This window comes from Phyllostomus discolor, chromosome 6 (genome assembly GCF_004126475.2).
Source record: "Phyllostomus discolor isolate MPI-MPIP mPhyDis1 chromosome 6, mPhyDis1.pri.v3, whole genome shotgun sequence".
NCBI lineage: Eukaryota > Metazoa > Chordata > Mammalia > Chiroptera > Phyllostomidae > Phyllostomus > Phyllostomus discolor.
This window is the reverse complement of record NC_040908.2, coordinates 44,754,406-44,773,492: the sequence shown is the minus strand read 5'-3', so window position 1 is coordinate 44,773,492 and position 19,087 is coordinate 44,754,406. Positions and strand designations below refer to the sequence as shown.

The window sequence follows — 19,087 nt, the reverse complement described above, 5'->3', positions numbered from 1 at the left end:
TATAATCCTCTTTTTCTTCCTCCTCCTTCTCTTCTTCCTCTATTATTTAAGTTTCTCCATGCTTTCTAACAAAATTCTCTAAGTCGGGATTGATAGCAATAGTACACACAACCACTCTATGTCTTTCCAAATCATAAGCAACAGAGTCGCTCTGGTGAGGGAAGGATTGCTGTATGAGTGACCTACTGCCACAGAGCTAGTTAAATAGCTGAACAACAGTTACTGTTACGGGGCTTTACTCTGTACAAAGTAGCATTAGTATCATTGCTTTCTATTAACCATGGAATTTGCACTGGGGACTGAGAGAGCGAGAGAGAATCTGAAAAGGGAATGACTTTTGTAGTACTAACATTTAGACTTTGAGACATTTAACAATGTAATTGACCTCATCCTATCTGCATATACTCTGTACTTTTTTTCTAGAAAGTTTTTTAAGAGCCCTTATTAAGAATCAATATATCCCTACTCTGAAATTTACACATAAAGACACCCTACAAGCCAATCAGAAAGTAATCATAAAAACACACCTGGTAAACAACTAACTTTTAATTCAAAGGATTCTCAGCTACAAAGGGCCTAGAATGAACATCCCAATTAGGCAATGTAGTGACAAGCAGTCAACACCTTATTATTTAATCATTAAAGAGAACCTTGCCATAATTTTCCCTTTGACATATTTCAAAAAAGAAATTAAGAGTAAACCACATGACCCACAACAACAATCAAAAGGAAAAGCAGATAATTCTGAGACCTCATCGCTCGCAAGGCCTGTGCACCGAGAGGATCCAGGATTAAGGTGTTAAGTGGGACCCTGTGAAGTATTTACAACTTAAATAAGATGTATCCATGCGTAAGCATTTAGCAACAAACTGCCTGGGAATGGGATCATTCTCCTGATATCTGTGACCAGTTTCCTTATTTGGATGACAATAAATCGCCTGTATTTCTAGTATTAGCAAGTATCTGATGGCCTCATCTATTTCTTTTTTCTAAAACATCAGATCCAGTTCATCAAGGACATTAGTCTGTCCCTTGCCCTCCCCTCCCCGCCCCTCCCCATAAACACCTCTCCGAAAGAGAAAGCTTAAATCTCCCTTAGATTCACCCCCATCCCACTTGGAAGGGAGGTGGTATTTTTCAGTCAAGTACTAGTTCAGTTTAAAGAATTTTTATTTTAAACTATGCCTTGGAAGCAACATTCCAGAATTTTAAAGTAAAACCATCGCCACCAGGGTTCCCTGGCCCTCTTGGGAAGTAAAGCTCACTGGCCCAGGGCTGCCCTGGGTCCCTGCAGCCGGCAGGGCCGGCCTCTCCAGCCTGGGCCTCACCGGCCTGGAAGCCGTCCGCCCTCCCCTGGGAGCTCACCAGCACTTGGCATTTAACCCGCCTGGCAAGCGAGGCTTTCTGGTTCCACATTACTCTGGGAGCCACACTACTTCTCCCTAGAAGTCAGAGACAAATCTGGATTAACATGCAACAGGGTGCCCGGCGCAGCCTGGCAGCCCTCGCCCTAGAGCTGTTAAATGCAGATTCAGCCGAGGACCCCCCGGAGAGCTGCTGTTGAATGAAAATTGTAATCCAAAGGGACCATTTCTTCGCCTTCCGCTGCTTGTTGGAGAACCGGGGCTGGCACCGAAGCACAGGCCACGCCAGTTCGCAGCTCGAGACGAGAAGGCGTGGCCACCCAGAAGGCGACCTTAGGGGGCTGGAGACCCTTCGCGTCTCTCCCCCCTCTCTCTCGACCCAGTCTCGGAGTGGAAAATGCTTAGATTCAAGGAGTGGCCAGCAACAGACAGCCCTGGGAAGGAAGGCTTCACTCGACGGCTCCTTGGAGTGTGGCCTGTAGTCTATCCGCTGGGCGTCCAGGCTCTTCCCTACCTCACCCCTCTAGGCGCCCAGTCCCACCGCGACCTCCCGAACCCGCGCCCCTCCTCCCTTCGGACCTGCGTCCTTCCCTATCGCCAACCAGGCTCAACCCTAGCCTTGATGCTTCCCTCCCGGGTCCCCATCTATACCCACTGCCCGGTCGCATCCCGGCTCTCACACCACGCCGAGACCTGGAAACCTCCAAGATCCCAGGCCTCTGGCGTCGGGAGCGCGGGTGCAGAAGCCGCGAGCGTGACCGTCGGGAGAGGGCGCCCGGGAGGGCTGCGCCCGCGTTGGGCCTCAGGGTCTGGGACTGAGAATGAGGGAGAAGACAGGAGGGGGCAAGGGATCACAGTGTCTACTGTGGCCTTAATCTGATGATGATGATGATAATAATGATAATAATGATGATGATGATGATAATACAAAAAACCAACAACACTACAAGGCCAAGTGGATTTCCACCGACAGAGCCCTCCGGGAAACCGGCTGGTATCAAAGTCGTCGATCCCAAGTCTCTGCGCGGGTGGTAGCCTTCACGCCCTCCGAGGAAAAAAGTAAAATAAAATAAACCATGCCGCCAGCAGACCCTAGAGACACAGGGGTTAATGAGCTAACGAGTCCCAGCGCTCGCGCCACACCTGAAGCATCTAGTCCCGCAGCGCACCCTCTGCGGAGGCTCAGACTGGCTGGGCCACATTTGCAGACAGGTGGCGAAGCAGTCCTTCCTGGGCCTGGCCCCAAGGGCCCCGCGCTAGGGCTCCAGTGGCCCGGCACCGGTGAGCATGCTCCAGTGGGGGAAACTGGCGCCCACCTGGCGGCCTATGTGCCTTGTCTCTCGCTCCCCACCTCCCAGAACTGGGGACTCCACTCTGCTTGCGAGGCACAGTCCTTCGTGTGCCGGGTGCTCTGCGCTCCTCGCTCCACAGGGAGCCCAGTTACACTCGCTCCTGGCTCCCGGGAAGCGGTCAATTAGAAAGAACAAACTTGGGTTTGCTGCCCTCCGACCAACTGGGACGCAGGTGAGCCCTAGGGGTCTTGCGAGCGTGCCTACGCACACAAGCCAACAGCGCCACCAGCTCCGCCAAAGCTGCGAAGCCCCCTTTCGGGCGGTGGGGGCGCGAGGCACGCTTCTCCTTTCATAGGTGGGGGCGGGGGGGGGGAGAATAAAATGCGTATTTTCACCCAACAGAAGTGCCTACCAATCTGCATACCTCCGGTTAAAGTAACAGGGAAACAAAAACTTACCGAAGGAGTTGGGGGGAAAATTCAGTGATGTTATAGCAATTTTGGATCTCCCCCAAAATACCCCATAACTTTGGTCCTTTATCTTTGACTTTAATAAAATAATGATTCGTTGAGAAAATGGGGTATAAATCTTCATTTTGGAGGCAATTAAAGTGTTGATTTCATTCATGCCCCTAAGCTATTCTTGTAATTTGCTCAAATAGCTTTATGTACCCAGCACTATGAAGCTTTTAGAATCCCATTTTCTAGTTAGGCTTGTTGGATTACAATTTTTATTCAACAGCAGCTATACGAGGGTTCCTCAGCGGAACCTGCATTGAACAGCTCAGGGGCGAGGTCTGGTGGGCCGGGCAGTCCGAGAGGTTCGGGGCAGGCCCAGCCGGCAGCCGCCTGCAGGTTCCCCACCTCCTCTGGGCCGCGCCAGGACTGCGCAGGCTGGCTCGTCGGTGCACTCGTCTACACTGCCGAAAGTTTGCAACTTGCCAAAAAATAGTAAGGGCCGGCGCCTGGGCGCTTTTCAAGCTCAGCTCCGCCTGCCCTCCACACCTCCTGGGGAGAGGAGTATGCAACCTCTGTCGCGGAGTTCCTCAGAGAAACCCAAGCTGGGGATTTATTTTAAGAGGGTGATGTTGAGAGAAGAAAACTTTGAGATGACACCAAGACTGTGGAGTCGGGCACTCGGGCAAGGACCCTGCAAAATAGCCGCTGGTCAGCAGTGCTCGTGGCAGAATTTGCGAGGAAAGCTGCATGACTGGCGGTCCTCTGGCTTAACAAAGGCAGGCTGATCTCTCCCCCAAGACAGGACTCACGTGCCAAGTAAAAAGAGAAACAACTCTGGGCCTTCCCTTACATATGGAGACACGGAGGAGGCCCCCGCAACCCAAATCTCTAGACGCATTGCAACAATTCGCAACGGAGAGCTGTCGTGAGCCCTGTTTTATCCCACCCACTCCTCACGTTTTCACTTTCATGCTATTTTTGCAACTCCTTTGGACCAATCCAGAGACATAGCCACTTGGACCGAGAGAGGCACTGGGAGCAAGCAGTGATGTTGGAGTGAAAGAGGGAGAGAAATCCGCCCCCCTTCCCCCCGCGCAGCAAGTCCAAATAAAAGTCGTTCCCATTCAGCAACACAGCGAAAGAAGGGCCTGGAGGGAGGACTGGAGAGGAAGGGGCGAAGCAAGCAAAATCCGGCAGCTGAGAGTCAAGGTGGCGCGAGGTCCCCCACCCTCCACACCAAGGGAGTCTCGGAGGTGTCCGGATGCTGACGTTTCCAAAAGCTGCCAACCCAGAGGGCCCAGAGCACGTACCAGACAGAGGATGAGTGGAAAGGAGGAAAAGTCCATATTTATCTGTTTTTATACCCTTGGCCTGGTCTTATTTTTTCTGTGAAGTACAATAAAATGGGCGAGCTTCAGCGAGCACTGCACAAAGCAATGTTCAGTGAGGTCTAGAAGCGTTCGGCCGAGGAAAACTGACAAGACAGGCTAATGAACCGTACAGACAGGGAGAAAATAGCCAGCATTTGCTAGATTTCAAACCCTCACTGTCTTTCTTAGACCACCTATCTTGGGTTTATGCCTAATAAAATAAAAAAATAAGCAGACCCTACACTTTTCTTTTCTTGAAGATAGAAGGGGGGGAAAATGCCTCAGAACAAAGCCCTACAATCAGAGGCGGTCACTGGCAGTTAACACTCACATTATTATAGAGGGTAAATAAAATAAAGACAAAAATTAAAAGCGACAAGAAACAGGTCAAGTTTGCAGGCAAAGCTTTTACAAGCTCATCTCTCCAGGTCGAATCCCAGAGCCAGCCTTAATGAAGCAATAATAGCCACATTATTCAAAAATTTTCATTTCGATGGAAATGTATCTAAAAGGGACTTAATCATATGCAAATAATAAAAGGAGGTGGTAGTGACCCAGCAAGCAATATGCATACAGATTTTTTTCCACAGATGTTGAAATTGAAAAGCACATACCTGGTCAGTCAGATTTGCTGGTCTTGTTATATCTTCACTGTCTGATTTTGATCCTCCTTCTCTATCATCTATCACCAAATCGATAGGCATTTTCCCTTTCAAACAGCTAATATACCGGTGGCAGAAATTGTCACATAATTCGTGTACCTACATTATGACAGAAATAAAAAATGGAAATATAATCAGGAGAGCATAAATGACACTGACAAGTGCAATCCACCCCCCTTGTGAGACCCAAACTTCCAAATAGGGGAAACACAGGGCAATTGTCCTCCAGAGACCCCCAGACGCATCCAGAATTAGGAATAACTTTCTTTTCTTGCAAAATAGAGATATCCCAGAAAATTGACAGTGACAAGATGATTCACAGGCTACAACATATTCAACACCCGTGTTAAATTCATCTGCTTCCAGGGCTGTGGCCATTAGAGAGGTGACCTGCGTGGATGACATTTAAGGTAAACTATTTAATTTCATCCAGTGGCTTAATATAATCATAGGTCTTTCCCAACGAGTCTAAGGAAAATGCATATATATACTATATTACATACATTACATGTATATAGTATATATATTCTATATATTCAAAGGACCAGTACTGTGGTGGCATAGGATATATGTCTGACAAAACAAGTCCCTGTAATATTTGTAATTAGGGTTTCCATCCATAAGAAGCATATTTTAGTATATTTCCTTTAAAAAAAAAAAAAGGAAATCAAATTGCCGGTACTCATGATATGAAAAAACACCTAGAGCCACAAAAATGTATCAAATTGATTTTTTAAAGGGAAAAAGATTGCTTCAAAATATTCAGGTGTCAGTGGAGTGGTGTCTTCCAGGCCCCAGTCATCACTGCCATGCAAACATTCACAAGAAACCCCAGTGTGCTTGCAATTCAATGTTAGTTTGAATTACAATGCATTAAGTTTTTATTGCTGAGATTTATAGAACAGCTAGCAAAATTGTGTTATCCCACACCCTTTCTTGAGTGTGAAGGTGGGGTGTGTGCAGTTTCAAGAAATTGACACAACTATCAACTCTGCTTTGTCTCTGCAAAACGTTTAATGTGTCTCTCCCACCACCTCCTCCAGACTCCCTGTCCGCTCCTCCTCCCCAACCCCACCCCCTCTGCCTCTCCTCTGTGTCTGACCTGCGGCTGCTCTCAGACTGTCTTCCAGAAACTCAGTGAAACTAAACAAAACTTCCCCCCTTTCAGAGGTAGCAAAGAAGAGGAGGAAGAGGAAGAGAAGAGGCCACAAAGGTATAACCTGTGAAGCAACTCACAAAAGCATTCTAAACATCAAGGAGATGCATAGAATTGCAACTATCTATAAAAGCCAGAAAGGTATTAAGAATGAATACAATGCTAGGGCGTTTGTGATCCCAGTTTTAGTGGCTGAAATTGTAATTAAACTGCAAAGAGAAATGGACGCTAAGATTGGCCTTGACACTAATTACCAGAAAGAAAGACATTTATGCAAATGTTTCAGAAGCCTGAACTTCAGCCATTCTGGACCCTCCCCCCACCCTGTGTGTTTGGGGGTGAGGATGGAAAAGAAAAGGAGTCTAGAGAAATTACCTTCTCTAATTCCAACAGATGAAACCTTAATACTTGTATGGCTTGAATCATCTGCAAAGACACAAAAAGAATGAGTACCCCATTCCTAGTTTGCAGAAAATTGGTTCTTACAGTTCTAGCATCTCCAGCCCACGCATGCCCCCCCCCCCAGTAAATAGAGTTATTTTGAGTTATGGCAATAACACTAAAACTTAATAGCAGCGACTGGGTAGCATCTAGAGGTTTATATTTCTTAAGGAGAAAAAATAGCTAAAACAACGGCAAAGCATCTAAGTGGGGGGTCATAAACACTCTCCCTGTGGTTCTCCCCCCATGACTCTCTCCCCTTTCTCAGCCCAAATGCCCCCATCCCACCCCGAAGGGGCCACATCCCTGAACTAGATGTTTCCTGGGAAGGTGTGCACAGAAAGTAGCCCGAATAGTCCCCGAACTGTGGCTCTCAGCACTGCAAACTTTCTGCTGCCTCCCGCACACCTTTCCGGCAAACCGGTGATCTGGGGGCTGCTGCTGAGTCGCTGCCCTGGTGACGCTACTTGGAGGGCTGGGAAGCCCGAAAAGTTTAAGCACACACGCTGACAGGCCCGGAGATAAATCCCCGCGCTGATTAGAGCTGCGCTGCCCGGCTGTCATAAAAAACAAAGCTCGCGTTTCCCCGCGCCGCTCGCCCGCCCGACCCCTCTCTAGATAAATTTATTTCCCGGGGATCTTGTCCCGGACCACTTGTCCGTGCACTGAAACATTTGCAGCCGACCTGCAGCGGCGGGAAGACCCGTCTAGAAACCTCCGGGCTCTCAAAGCAAAGAGGGGGAACAGGGGGTAGAGGACCTGGGGGAAGGGGAGTAAGGGGTCAGCTCTTACCAAGTTATCCAGTTCTGGATTAGAAGAAAATAGAGGTTTTTCTGCTCGAATCTAAATACAAGTGAGAAGGGGTGGGGGGGAGAGAAAGAAACATTTGCAATCTGGTCGCCTTCCTAGTTTCTTGCCTGATTACTCTGTCGGGGCTAGGATGGAACCTCCGGGAGGGACTCGGGGACACCGAGTCCCTCCCGCGCAGAAACGCTTCACCGGGAACCAAGCCGAAAGCCAGCCCAGAGCTCAGGGTGACTTCCACCAGCAGCTACGCTTCTACAGGAGGCTGTGCAGCTCGCCAAGGCGCAGGCAGCCCCAGCGCGGGGTGTTGGTGATTTTATTTTATCAAGGGAGCTTTCTGCATTAGGCTATGGAGTTTGAGTTGGGATGGATGTGGGCGATTTTGAGTCACCCGCAGACGCTATATGGGAGGCAAGTCTCAGGGCGGTTGTAACAGGCATGGCTTAGGGTGGCCTGTTTGCTGCTTACACTTGCAAATATGCTGGGTGGGGGGAGGGAGGTCCCTTTTTTTTTTTTTTTCTTTTACTTTCAAACATTTATTTTGCTGACCTGTTTGGCGAACACGGCTATATCTTCATTGAATGACTCTGACGAGCAGACGTCCCCGCCCGCCACCCCCGGCTCGCGGGGGGTACAAGTAGCTAATTCACATTTCTCAAAAATCAGTGCTAAGAGAGGGAAGAGGGGGTGTCTGCAAGAAAATACAACAGTCACAAATAACACAATGGTTAGTCCCAAGTCAGGGGGGGGAGAGTGCCCAAGAAAAGCAGCCGGAGGAGCTGGAGGCAGGGACCCCCGCCCTGACTGTGTCATCTACTTTCTTCCTCCCCCACCCAGGTGACCGCTCGCCTCCCCTGCCTCCTAGGGCCCCGAAACTGGAGGCCCTAGGCCACCGGCCGTTTCTGAGGGTCGGTGCAGTTTATCTGGCCGGAGAAATTGGTAACATTTGCTAAGAATAAAACCCAAGCGGCCCCAGCAGCCATTTTGAATGAAGTTTCCCACCCGACCAGCCCTGGTCCCTCGCGGTGCACCCGGGACCCGGAGCAGGAGAGGCGCTGCGGGCAGGGGCTGGGAGCGCTCCTGCGAGTGGCTTCCTCGCAGCCTCGCGAAGCCCAGGCTGGGCATCTCGGTGACAGGCGCTCCGCTAACTTGGGGAAAGGACCTCTAAGGCTGTGGGACCGGCTGAGAGGGGGCCGCACCTCCCGATCCCCACCCACGGCCCTGCGAGAGCAAGGGGCGCCAACTCGGCTCCCTGCACACAGTCCCTTCCCTGCACCATGGCCCCCACCGCCCCCCAAAGAAAGTTCCCGCCCGTGGTCCTGCAGGAAAGCCTTTTATTTCGTCCCTGCGGAGTGGGAAGGCAGCTAGTACTGCGAGGGGCCTAGATGTCGCTTATCTCAGCCCGTAAAAGAAGAAGAAAAAAAGGCTTCTTCTAATGCCCAAGGAGATGTCTCAAGTCTTTTATTAGCTCTCTTAGCTCTCACAGCCCAGCCGGGAATTTAACAGTTTGGGGTCTTTTTCAAAGCTTCCCCAAATGTTCTGTCCCAGAGCCTAAACCATTTGCAGTTAACGCTGCGGAGAGAACGCTGGGATTTAAACAAACCCACCGCACGAGGGACCAGAAAAAATAAAGCAGAAAGGATGTGCTGCTGGGGAGGGTCAATGCTGCATGATTTTTTCAAAAAAGAAATAAAAGTTGCTGCAAAGTCAAAATAGGTCACCAAATTCATCAACACAGTAGGACACAAGGGACTTTCAAAGGATTTTACCAGTCCGGCGTCTACTGGAATGGCCGGGAGAACACGGTGTGAACCGCAGCCAGAAAACAACACAGTCCATAGCACCCGGCATCTACTTCTAAATCCTTCAGGTTTCGCCTTTGATCACAAAGTACGAAGACGACGACAAGTTTCTTAGCGTCTGTAACAATTCACACAGAGCTCCTCTCCTTGACTACAGTGGTCAGACCTCATACATGCAAAGCTTGTTTCCCTTGCCTGACCTGCAACTGTCCTCCCCTGATTTTATTGTGCGGTGGCAGAGCCAGCGTTCGGTGACTGAGTAAACTTAGCAAGTCAGAACAATCGGTGGCTTAAAAGATTTTCCCTTAAACTAAAAGTTTCGTTCCAACACAAAGGAGTCTAGTTAGAAACCCCCAACGCTTTCCCAGGGCGGTGGAGCGAGCCAGGGCTCCAACCCGCTGAGAGAGGACAAGGGACCTGGGGCAACTTCTCCCGCACCGCGACCCCTTCTCCGGCTCGGCCTCGCCTGAACCAGACGCTGCTGGGCAGCCGCGGAGTGTGTGTGCAGAGGGGAGCGTCCGGGATGGCAGGTAGCCTTTCCAGGTTCTCCATGCAATACGAATGAAAAGTCACCAAGTAATGTACCTCCAGTCCGGAGAGCTCTGGCTTTCCCCTTACCAAGGGCAAAGGGAAACAAGGGAGGCACGGCTTCTCAGCTATTTAACCTGCTGCTCACTGTACCTACCCATAAATGGCATCTTTATCTCTCTTTAAAGCGTCATTGACGGAGGAACCCATGCTGGGGGCCATGGCGTTGGTGTGAGCTGTGTGCGGGTACTGATGCGAGTGCAGAGGAGGCCCGTGGTTCAGGTGGTGAACCGGCTGCATGGATCTGGCCGCATGCGGGTCCCCATACATCGTGGAGGGGATGCCTACTCCGTCCATACCCCCGTAATGGGGTAGATCGTCGTACTGCATGACAAACAAGAGAGAAACAAGGTTCAGAAGGCCAGGCGGGCAAGTGGGGGAAGGCAGGGCACGGAGCTTATATAATGTCAGACCAGCTGGATCCTTCAGTCTGGAATCCAGTGGCCTTGCATCTCTAAAAGTTGAGATTTTTCATTAAAATGATTTTTGAAGTAAAAATTTTAGGATTCCTGGTTAGTCCCGGCTAGGATGAATGGTCTTGTCCTAACTTGTGTCCCTATCAACTACTTCAGAAATTCAGAATCCTTTAACAAGAAAAGAAGGAAAGAAAGGGAAGCATTCTCCCCGGGGGCAGAAGGTAAAATGTGCATGTCTCTATAGGAGGAAATTCAAAATCACAATAATAAAACATGCCACGACAGTGCGGCAAACCCACCTAGTCTCACAGCCCCTTCTCACCAGGGGGAATTTTTTTAAAAGTTACGGTGGGAACTGCTTCACCAAGCACGTGAATTCAGAGAGGCTTCTTATTTTAGTCCCCTGCCAGCAAGAGGTTAGGCAGTCCTGCAAGACACTGCATTTCTTTTGCTTTCCAAGACAAACTCTGCTAAATTATACAAAATTGACTGACCCCCTTATAAGTGAAATTTAGAGAAGGGTAGCTTTTCTTGTACATTACAGCTGAATTTAGAATTGGGCAATTTCCACCCCAAAGGTAAAGAAAATCTATAGTTGGAACAGTTAGTTATTCTATTTTCTCTACTCCTAGGAACTTTCTCCCCAGACTAGAAGTCAAGAAGGCAAATGCTGCTCATCAGGTTTAAAACAAATTCAAAAGCAAATGCACATACAAACTCCCATCTTTCTCTTCTAGAAAGACTACTTTCATATTGATTGTCATTATTTTTGTGTATAAAATTTAGCTATTTAAATCTTTCTCATTGGTTCACTCCAGGCAAGTTTTTCCCCCCTCCAGATTTGCAGGCATCAACAGTGAAATGATTTTCAAAGAAAAGAGGAATTGCCACTTTCATCTCCTTAGAGCCAGAGGTGTGAAAAGAGTTTGGAAGAACGCTGACATTTGCTTGAACCAAAGGAGCAAAGAAAAATGTGTCAGCCTAGTAACTTTCTTTTGCAAACAGGGCTTTGAGGGCCAGGACACAAATTATGCAAGGAAGGCTTTTTGTAGATGCCCCTTTCTTTTAAGAAACTACCTCGGTTGGGTTGTCATTGTCTCACTTTACTCTCACTACATTTCCATTCAAATAGGAATATTGGGGAAATTAGTATTGCATTTTAAAAGTGAGTAGTTGTGTGCTTAGTATCCAATTAGTGCAGGGCTTGTCTAAGATAAACTTTCTAAGTATTACCTTGCATAAAAATCCATGCACATTAAAATTTTAAAAGATGATTGTTTTCCGACCCAAAAAACCATTGTACTATGACAAAGTTATTTGCTCAAAAAAGCTAAATACTCCTAATGATATTAAAGATGAACATAATCAATAACATCAGAAGTTTCTAGCTGTTCATTTTAGTTTATAAATAGCTCTGAACTTCTGTTCTCTGAACGGTTTACATTATAGCATTAGATATCTAGCATTTTCTTTGTTTTATTTTTTTTATTTTTTTAACCACATGATTGCCTGAGCTTGTATTTTCATTTATATAGCTGCTGATTAGGAATCTGTAGAAAACTTGATTACTCGAATTAACATGTAACATACATAAGTCCACAAATGCATTGAATAAATACTCTCGCTTTAGGCCACAGCTATAGGAGCCTCATTCAAAAAGACAGAGAAAAAAAAAGAAAACTTTTTAGCAGCGTCTTTCAGCCACGTTTCAATTTAATCTCACATTTGAGTTCCAGAATTGTTTTTTAATACGTACCCTTTGCGCCATCGGCCTCCCTGGCTCCCTTCCTACTTCAACTTCTAATATATCCTCTGTAAGGCCAGTGTGAAAGAAAACAAACACGCAAGCTCCCCCGGAAAAAAATTTTTTAAAGCAGGACGAAAAATCCCTTAACGTCTCCAGCAACGTGAGCTACTAGTCCCAGATCTTCGGTCTACGGGACCTGAAGCAAAGCTCCCGAGTCACTGAGCATAAAAGCGCTCCGTTTCCAAGACAGCAGCGGGGGCAAGGAAAAAAAAAAAAAAAAAAGCAGATCTTCTCTCCCCCAAAAATCAGTTTAAAAAAAAAAAAAAAGAGCGCCCCTCAGACTCAACTACCAAATCTCATGGCTTTCTGCCACTCCGGCTGTCAATCACAGGCGAGGTTGTCAACGTGGTGAATGAATGATCATCCGCTCTGTCTTCTTCTGGTCAGAACACCTCAAATGTTAATATTCAAATGCACAAAGCCCTAGCGCTCGCTCCTCTTGAATCAGTCCTAATTCCTAATCAGTTTCTCTCTCCTCTCGCTCGCTCGCTCTTTCTCTTTCTCTCTCTCTCTCTCTCCCTCTTTGCAACTGCTGCACTGGAAGGAGATTAGAGGAGGAGGGTTAAAAAAAATGTCTGTCTGAGTTTGTCTTAAAGGAGCCACAATCGATGCTGCCCGCTCGCAGTCCCCGCGCGTGTGTAAAGTGTGTGTTGCACAGGCGGAGAGGTGGATTCCGACCAGAATGCTAGAACCCGGAAGTAGTGGTGGCCATAACAGGTCGCGTCTTACACAATGCAGCGGGCTGCAGCAAGTCGGCCGCGCGGCGGGGGTGGGCGCGCGGCGCGAGCTCCGGCCGCCCGCGGCGGCGGCGGGCGCTGCCTTCCCCCGCACGCCCGGGCGCGGGCCGCCGCGCGCCCCGGGCACCCGCGCGCCATCGCAGCCGGCGAGTCCCGGCCGCCGGCTCGATTTTCCGTGTTCTTCGCTCTCCCTCCCCCTCCAGACTCGCTTCCTAAAGCTGACGCTTGAAATAAATTGGGAATAAACGCGGGCAGGCAGCAGCGGGAGTTATTTTGCACAGGGCTCCGCGCAGAGACTTCATGACTTTCCTCGAAATTATTGGGGTCTGCCAGTATTTTTCAGGGCGGAAGGGGGTGATGAGGAAAGTAGCAGATTCTTAGAACTAAAGACTCCAAGTCGAAAAGTCAAAAGCAGAGCGGGGAGGAGGAGCAGGAGCAAGGCTGGGAAATGCTCTGCTGAGGAGTCCCGAGAACGTGGGGTGGAGATGGCTGGGGCTTTCTGCAGATCCGGCTCGGAGGGGCTTTTGGTTTTTTGTTTTAATTTTTTGTTTTTGCTGTCAGAGGTAGACACCCCGTCCAAAGAGAGGGAATGCTTGCATTTTCTCACTTTGAGGGTCTGGGCGGCCCCACCTCCTAGCCCCGAGACCCCCAGCCCCGGGGTCCTGCGCGAAGTGAGAGAGGAAGGGAGGGAACAATGAGCTGAGAGCCGGGAATGTGCCCCCAGCGCCTGTTTACAAACACGCAGCTATTTATGATCGCCGGAAAGCGAAACCCGACGCGGGCTCGCAGCAGCCCAGACCTCGCGGGCGGAGCCGCGGCCGAGGAGCTGCGGGGAGGGAGGCTCTTTTTCGGATCCTCTCCGGGGAAGCGGCGGTGCGCCCAGGGCGCGGCGCGGCACGGCAGGGCCCGAGTGTTCGGCTTGGGCCACGGGCGCGCCGCCTTTGTCTTCGAGGCGCCGAGGGGCTCTGGCCGTGGCCGTGCTCGGGCCTGAAGGGACCCGGCACCCTCAGCTTTTCCCTGGCGACGCCCCACGCTCTCTTCCTCGGCCTTTTTCCTCCGCACCCTAATCCGCTTTCCTGTCCGCAACCCGGCTCAGAGAAAACTCCCAGTGCCTAAGGCATTCACTTCGAAATCTGAGGTTTCAGACAAAAAGCTGCCCTTACCCACAACTCCGAGGCTCCAATCAGCCACTGATTTTAACTTTCTCCATTGAAATACCTATTCTCTGGCCTAAACAAACAAAAAAAAAAACCCTTTCCTTTATTCTCCCACTCTGAGCTTGTCTCTTATTATTATATTTTGTGGTGTTATTTTTGTTTTTATTTTTCAGCCCTCCTGACTCTGATCTGCCGAGATGGCTCAGCCGCAGTAGCTCGACCTGCGGGCTGGAAGCCTCACATCCCCAACCAGGGCTCGCAGCTCGCTCAGCTCCGAGCAAGATTTTTCCTTCTCTCTCCAGCTGGAACCTCGCAGAAAACTCCCCCTGCGGTCGACTGGAAAATGAGCTCACCCAAATCTCGGTAGGCAGCGGTGGAGGAGGGCTCGACCAATCAGGAGGCGCTCCCGCCAAGGCGGCCCCGCATTGGCTGTGGGGAAAATCAATTATCAAATAATCGATCAGCAGGGAGCTTCGATCTGCCCGGAATGCAAACTACCAGTCCGAATTCCCGCCCTGATGGTTGCCAAAAGGCTGACTTCCCCAAAGCAGCCGGGGCCTCGCTGCTATCACCCCCACCCTAACCCACCCCGCCAGCTGCTCACCGAACCCTCTCACCAAAGGGGGGTGTCGGAGGGGGGAGAGCTTTGAGAAACATTAGGGGGCTTCGGTCCGCAGAGATTGTTTGGAAAAGGTTAGGAGCTCTAAAAGGTATTGAGGCCAAGTCTAACATGCGCAAACTAAGGGATAATTTGCATCAGTTCGAGAGGTAGGGCTCAAGTTTCTGTTAAGTGGACTCTCGAGAATCAGGGGACACAGGGCGAGCATCGGGACAGAGATCTGGAATCGGATTCCACCAAGCGCACGTAACCTCCCTAAGCGACATCTACTGCTTCGTTTAGTATTGCGCACGAGTCAGCTCCCAGTCCCCCCTAGTAGCAGACAGTAGAGTTCCCAGAGAGCCCAGCAGCTGCGTTTTCTAGACTCCCTCACACCACTCCCGCCTGGACACCGCATTCGGGCCAGAGCCTCCGATGCTTGCCTTGAAAGAGTTCCGAATCTAAAAAACTCTCCCCTTGGATCCCTCATATCGCTCTCTCGCTCTCTCTCGTTTTAGGATCTTTTACTTTTCTCCTTCGCAAACATGTGCAGAATTTTCTGGCACAAACGCACTGGTACATCAAGCGGGAGGTGTAGGCAGGCCCGCGTGTCAAAGCCAAGGGGATCCGGGTGACTAACCAGCGCCTTTGTGCCACTGCCTGATATTCTCTGACAACGCCCCCCACCGCCCCCCACAACTCCCCCACCGCCTATGAACTTGGAAAGAGACTTTCAGGCCAAGATGGAACCTCCCGGTCTCAGGAAGGCGATTCTGTATATTTCTCGGGAAACTGCGCTGGCTGGGTCAGGCAACGCAATCCTTTTTCGATTGTTGAGAGACCCCAACTGGGCCGGCTGCCTACAGCCCTTCCCCGAACCCCAGCCCAGCCGCCTGCGGCCAACACCTGAGCGCCTGGGGAGGGCTGCTCGCGGGGGTAGGAGCGCTGCCTCTCCAGCAGGCCCGCCAGGCATCCGCGCCGTGGACCTTAGGGGGAAACTAGGGGAGGGGTGTCAAGCCAAACCTCGACATGGGTGCATCTACGTTTATGATCTCTAAATGAAGTGTGAGGGAAATTGTGTAAGTATAATTTAACTCAAAGAAATTTCCTGCGAAATACATTTCGATGACCATAGACTTTTAACAGCCCTAGGGGTTCTCCGGCAAGCCTGAGAAACCAGCTTGGAGTTACCTCAACTCTGCCGCCACATTCTCAAATTTGGAAAAGGCCAGTGTGAGGTTTTTAAATATATATATATATATATATATATATATATATATATATAATTTATTTTGTATTGTTGCTTTCTGGTAAGTATTCTCTTTTGTTTTCTAGCAGAGCTGAAAATAAAAAGTTTCAGGTAAGTCACTCCTTTTCAAACAACCAAGAATTTCAAAGCATTAGGAAGACTGTTTTGCTCTTTAACTATGATGTGTCAGACTGCCTTATAGATGTACTTTAAATTACCTACACACAGCTTTTCTTTAAAGAAATAGTTTGTGTGTCGGCTTAAAGTAAACTCTTATTTGTTTTGAAGTGTCTTATTTTCTTCCCTTCATCCCTCCCCTCTTTTCCATTTATAACTGTGACCCTAATGCTATTCCTAGGCCTTTATGGGATTAATTCTGAACAATCAAGGGTCTAAAACACTTTTACAATGTAATTACAGTAGTACAAATTGTTTGCCCAAGCCTCGTTCTGGATAAGGATTTTACAATTAGCAAACAGTTATTACAGTTGGGGCTTGCTGAGAGGAATCGCGCAGAGGACACGTCTAGAGTTGCAATCTAGTAGCCATAAAAAAACCCTCCTTTATCAGGGTAGCAATTAATCACTTATTAAAAAGAAAAGGTAAAGGGATAGTTCTAGTTATGTTAGTAAACTACTATGCATATTTATACCTGTGCTTTGACAGCACCTCTCAGCTTATTTCAGATAGTTGCTTTTTAAGGCAGTAACACTTTATCTTGGGAAAACTTGGCCTAGTGAAGGGTTCTGGCACTTGCCTCTGGTTCTTGCACATGGGCCTTCCATACTCCACTTACCCTTCATATCCCAGAGCATCTTCCCAAATACAGAGAAGGAGGACTTTAAAGAGGCAATCTGAGGCCTAAGTCTCCATTGTTTACACCCTCCTGCAAGGAGGCTTTTAAAGTAAGTGGTGCCTCTCCAGGCTGTTGCTACAGTCCTGACTGAGAATTCTCTTCTCATTTTCTGTTCTACTATAGGGAACTGTGCTTTCGAAAGAACTATATCCTGAACTAGGCTTTTGTCCCAAAGTTACACTGATGAACCAGCTCTAAACCCCTCAGAAATTAGAAAGAGGCACCTCTTAAGGTAAAATGTGTGTGTATTTGCCAGCCCAGAATAAACAAAAGCCTGCTAATCAATCGAGTTTGGCAGCTGTGTTCACGGAATGATAAGGGTTTATCATCTGCCACCTAACTTTCAGATCCCTGAGAAAATGTTGGGATCGCTCTTTCGGTTGTCCTGTGGTGAGGAGGCTTGTGACTTGTACCTCAAGAACTTTCATCCTCCACGTCTTCCCCGCTGCATTAACATTTACATTTCAAAAAAACAGAAATAAGAGCAGGGAAAGACAGTTGAAAGAAAAATAGATTTAAAATCTAGTAGAGATAATGGAGGAATGCTGGAGATAAGAGCCTGGATGTGATATGAGAAAGGTACCAAGAAGTCAAAGCTAATGAATGGCTGTGAGAAAAGTGAAATAAACTATTTAGAGGTCTATAAAAGGGAGAAACCTGGTTAGGTGCTATGAAAGGTGGTTAACCTCGGGGATTAGGAGAGACGTTAATCAAGTGCCCCAGAGCAATCCGGGCTGTAAGAGCTGGGGGATTTGTTTACTGCATTTTGCTTCAGAAAACAAAGAATGTCTGGGTCCAGTTCAGGAGTCAGTGAGAGGTCAGCTCAGGCTCTCCAACTGTCCGAGGGAAAAAGCTAATTCACTGTATTCTGACTGGATCATGCAAAAGTTAAGAAAAAAGGGTGGGGGTGTTTTCCTAACTATCTTTCTATTTCAAATCATTAAAGCACTTTGGTCTCTAGAGAGGGAAAAATTACACTGGTTAACATAATTACTGGGTCTGACATTTTCAGAAGTTATAGAGGTCTTTTATTAATTAAATGGAGGGTTTAATAAAATATTCCTAATAAAATTTATGGTTGTCTTAAAACTTTCTAAACAGTGCTATAAATTCTTAATAAAATTAACTGGGAAATGAGTTATTAGCCCACACTTTACCCTCCCCCCCCCACACTTCTACATAAGGAGTGTCTGCAAAATGAAAAGGGAAATAGAAGCCTTTTAGTAAAATATAAATATTAGCCAAAGTCACACATTGTTTTAGAAGAGGCAAAGTTTCAACTACGTTATTTCTAGTGGCTCTATCCTCCAATGTCCTTCAAAAGGTACTCACAAAACTTTTAGAGAATTTCTTCCCCTTCTCGGCTGCATATTATATATATGTTCATGTATATCTAAGTTCATTGGAAATACAATGTTTAGTTGTCTGGACTGAGTTACATGTTAACTGTAATCAAAAGCATAGATGCATCATGTGAAATTCCAATTTGGAATTTTGAAGGTTAACATTGTAAATGTTTTCTTTATCCATTAGAAGATAATTAAAATGAAATGCCCAATAATGTCTGTCAATTTAATTTCTTTAAAAGTAACTTTTAAATAAACTTCTCAGTCACACTTCCCTGGGAACTCTTCACTTAGAACAGTTGGTGCATTACCTGAAGCAGCATTTGCTGTGTAAATATGAAAACTTTTTCCTATCACTACATTTTAAAGCCTTGGTGAATCATCTTAAGTTTGAGAGACATGTCTCTGCTTCACAGATACAACACTGGCTGGCTGGCTGTTTAGAATGAGCAACATAGTCAAACACTCCAAACCAAACAAAACAGCCTTGGGAGGATTGTTCAGCATTTGAAGGCTTGATCTTTTGTGCCGTCTACTGGACAATGGAAAAACTACAGGCTCTATGATTTGAACTTTTCTCTTGTCCAGTGTTGGGGGGTGGGGGGAGGTGGGTAGGAGGGGCAGTGGGAGGGGGAATGTGATTTGGCGCTGATAAACAATAAGACAGGACCACAAGACCCAGTTTAGACTCACATACAACAGGCCTTGTGACTTCAAATCTTCAAATCCAAGTTTAGGACTTTATGTTAAGGGTAGGCACACCAGAACTTCTTGACTAAGGCACAAGGCTAAAACCTACATTTTACACAGATGTGATGTGTGTGTGTGTGTGTGCGCACGTGCATACACACAAAGTCTGCTTGGGGAAGAGAAAGAAGGAAAAGATGGTGAGACAAGCTCAGCATCTCTGAAAGAAAAGTATTGGTGGTTGCTTGATAGTCAAGTTACATGTACCTACTGCCCGATATTCCAGGACGTGCAAGT

At 47.9% G+C, this 19,087-nt stretch overlaps 1 protein-coding gene and 1 long non-coding RNA gene across 3 annotated transcripts in view; one reads left to right on the top strand and one right to left on the bottom strand.

Moving 5' to 3' along the window:
- The window catches only part of MEIS1 (Meis homeobox 1), a 129,830-nt gene extending 116,956 nt beyond the window's left edge, over window positions 1–12,874 (bottom strand). Inside the window, exons 1-6 of one of the 2 annotated variants that reach the window (XM_028517643.2) lie at window positions 12,110–12,874; window positions 10,035–10,261; window positions 8,097–8,238; window positions 7,536–7,586; window positions 6,678–6,728; window positions 5,099–5,245 (exon numbers count right to left, since the gene is read on the bottom strand). In XM_028517643.2, the coding sequence (XP_028373444.1) occupies window positions 5,099–5,245; window positions 6,678–6,728; window positions 7,536–7,586; window positions 8,097–8,238; window positions 10,035–10,261; window positions 12,110–12,121 (630 nt within the window). In that variant the 5' untranslated portion in view covers window positions 12,122–12,874. The remainder of the gene's footprint in view (window positions 1–5,098; window positions 5,246–6,677; window positions 6,729–7,535; window positions 7,587–8,096; window positions 8,239–10,034; window positions 10,262–12,109) is intronic. The other variant, XM_028517640.2, reaches the window with a different exon arrangement.
- A 142-nt stretch (window positions 12,875–13,016) lies between these two features.
- On the top strand, window positions 13,017–17,723 carry LOC118501115. The gene is made up of 2 exons (XR_004903704.1): window positions 13,017–14,417; window positions 15,171–17,723. It is a non-coding gene; the product is annotated as an uncharacterized LOC118501115 (long non-coding RNA).
- The last annotated feature ends 1,364 nt before the right edge of the window (window positions 17,724–19,087 follow it).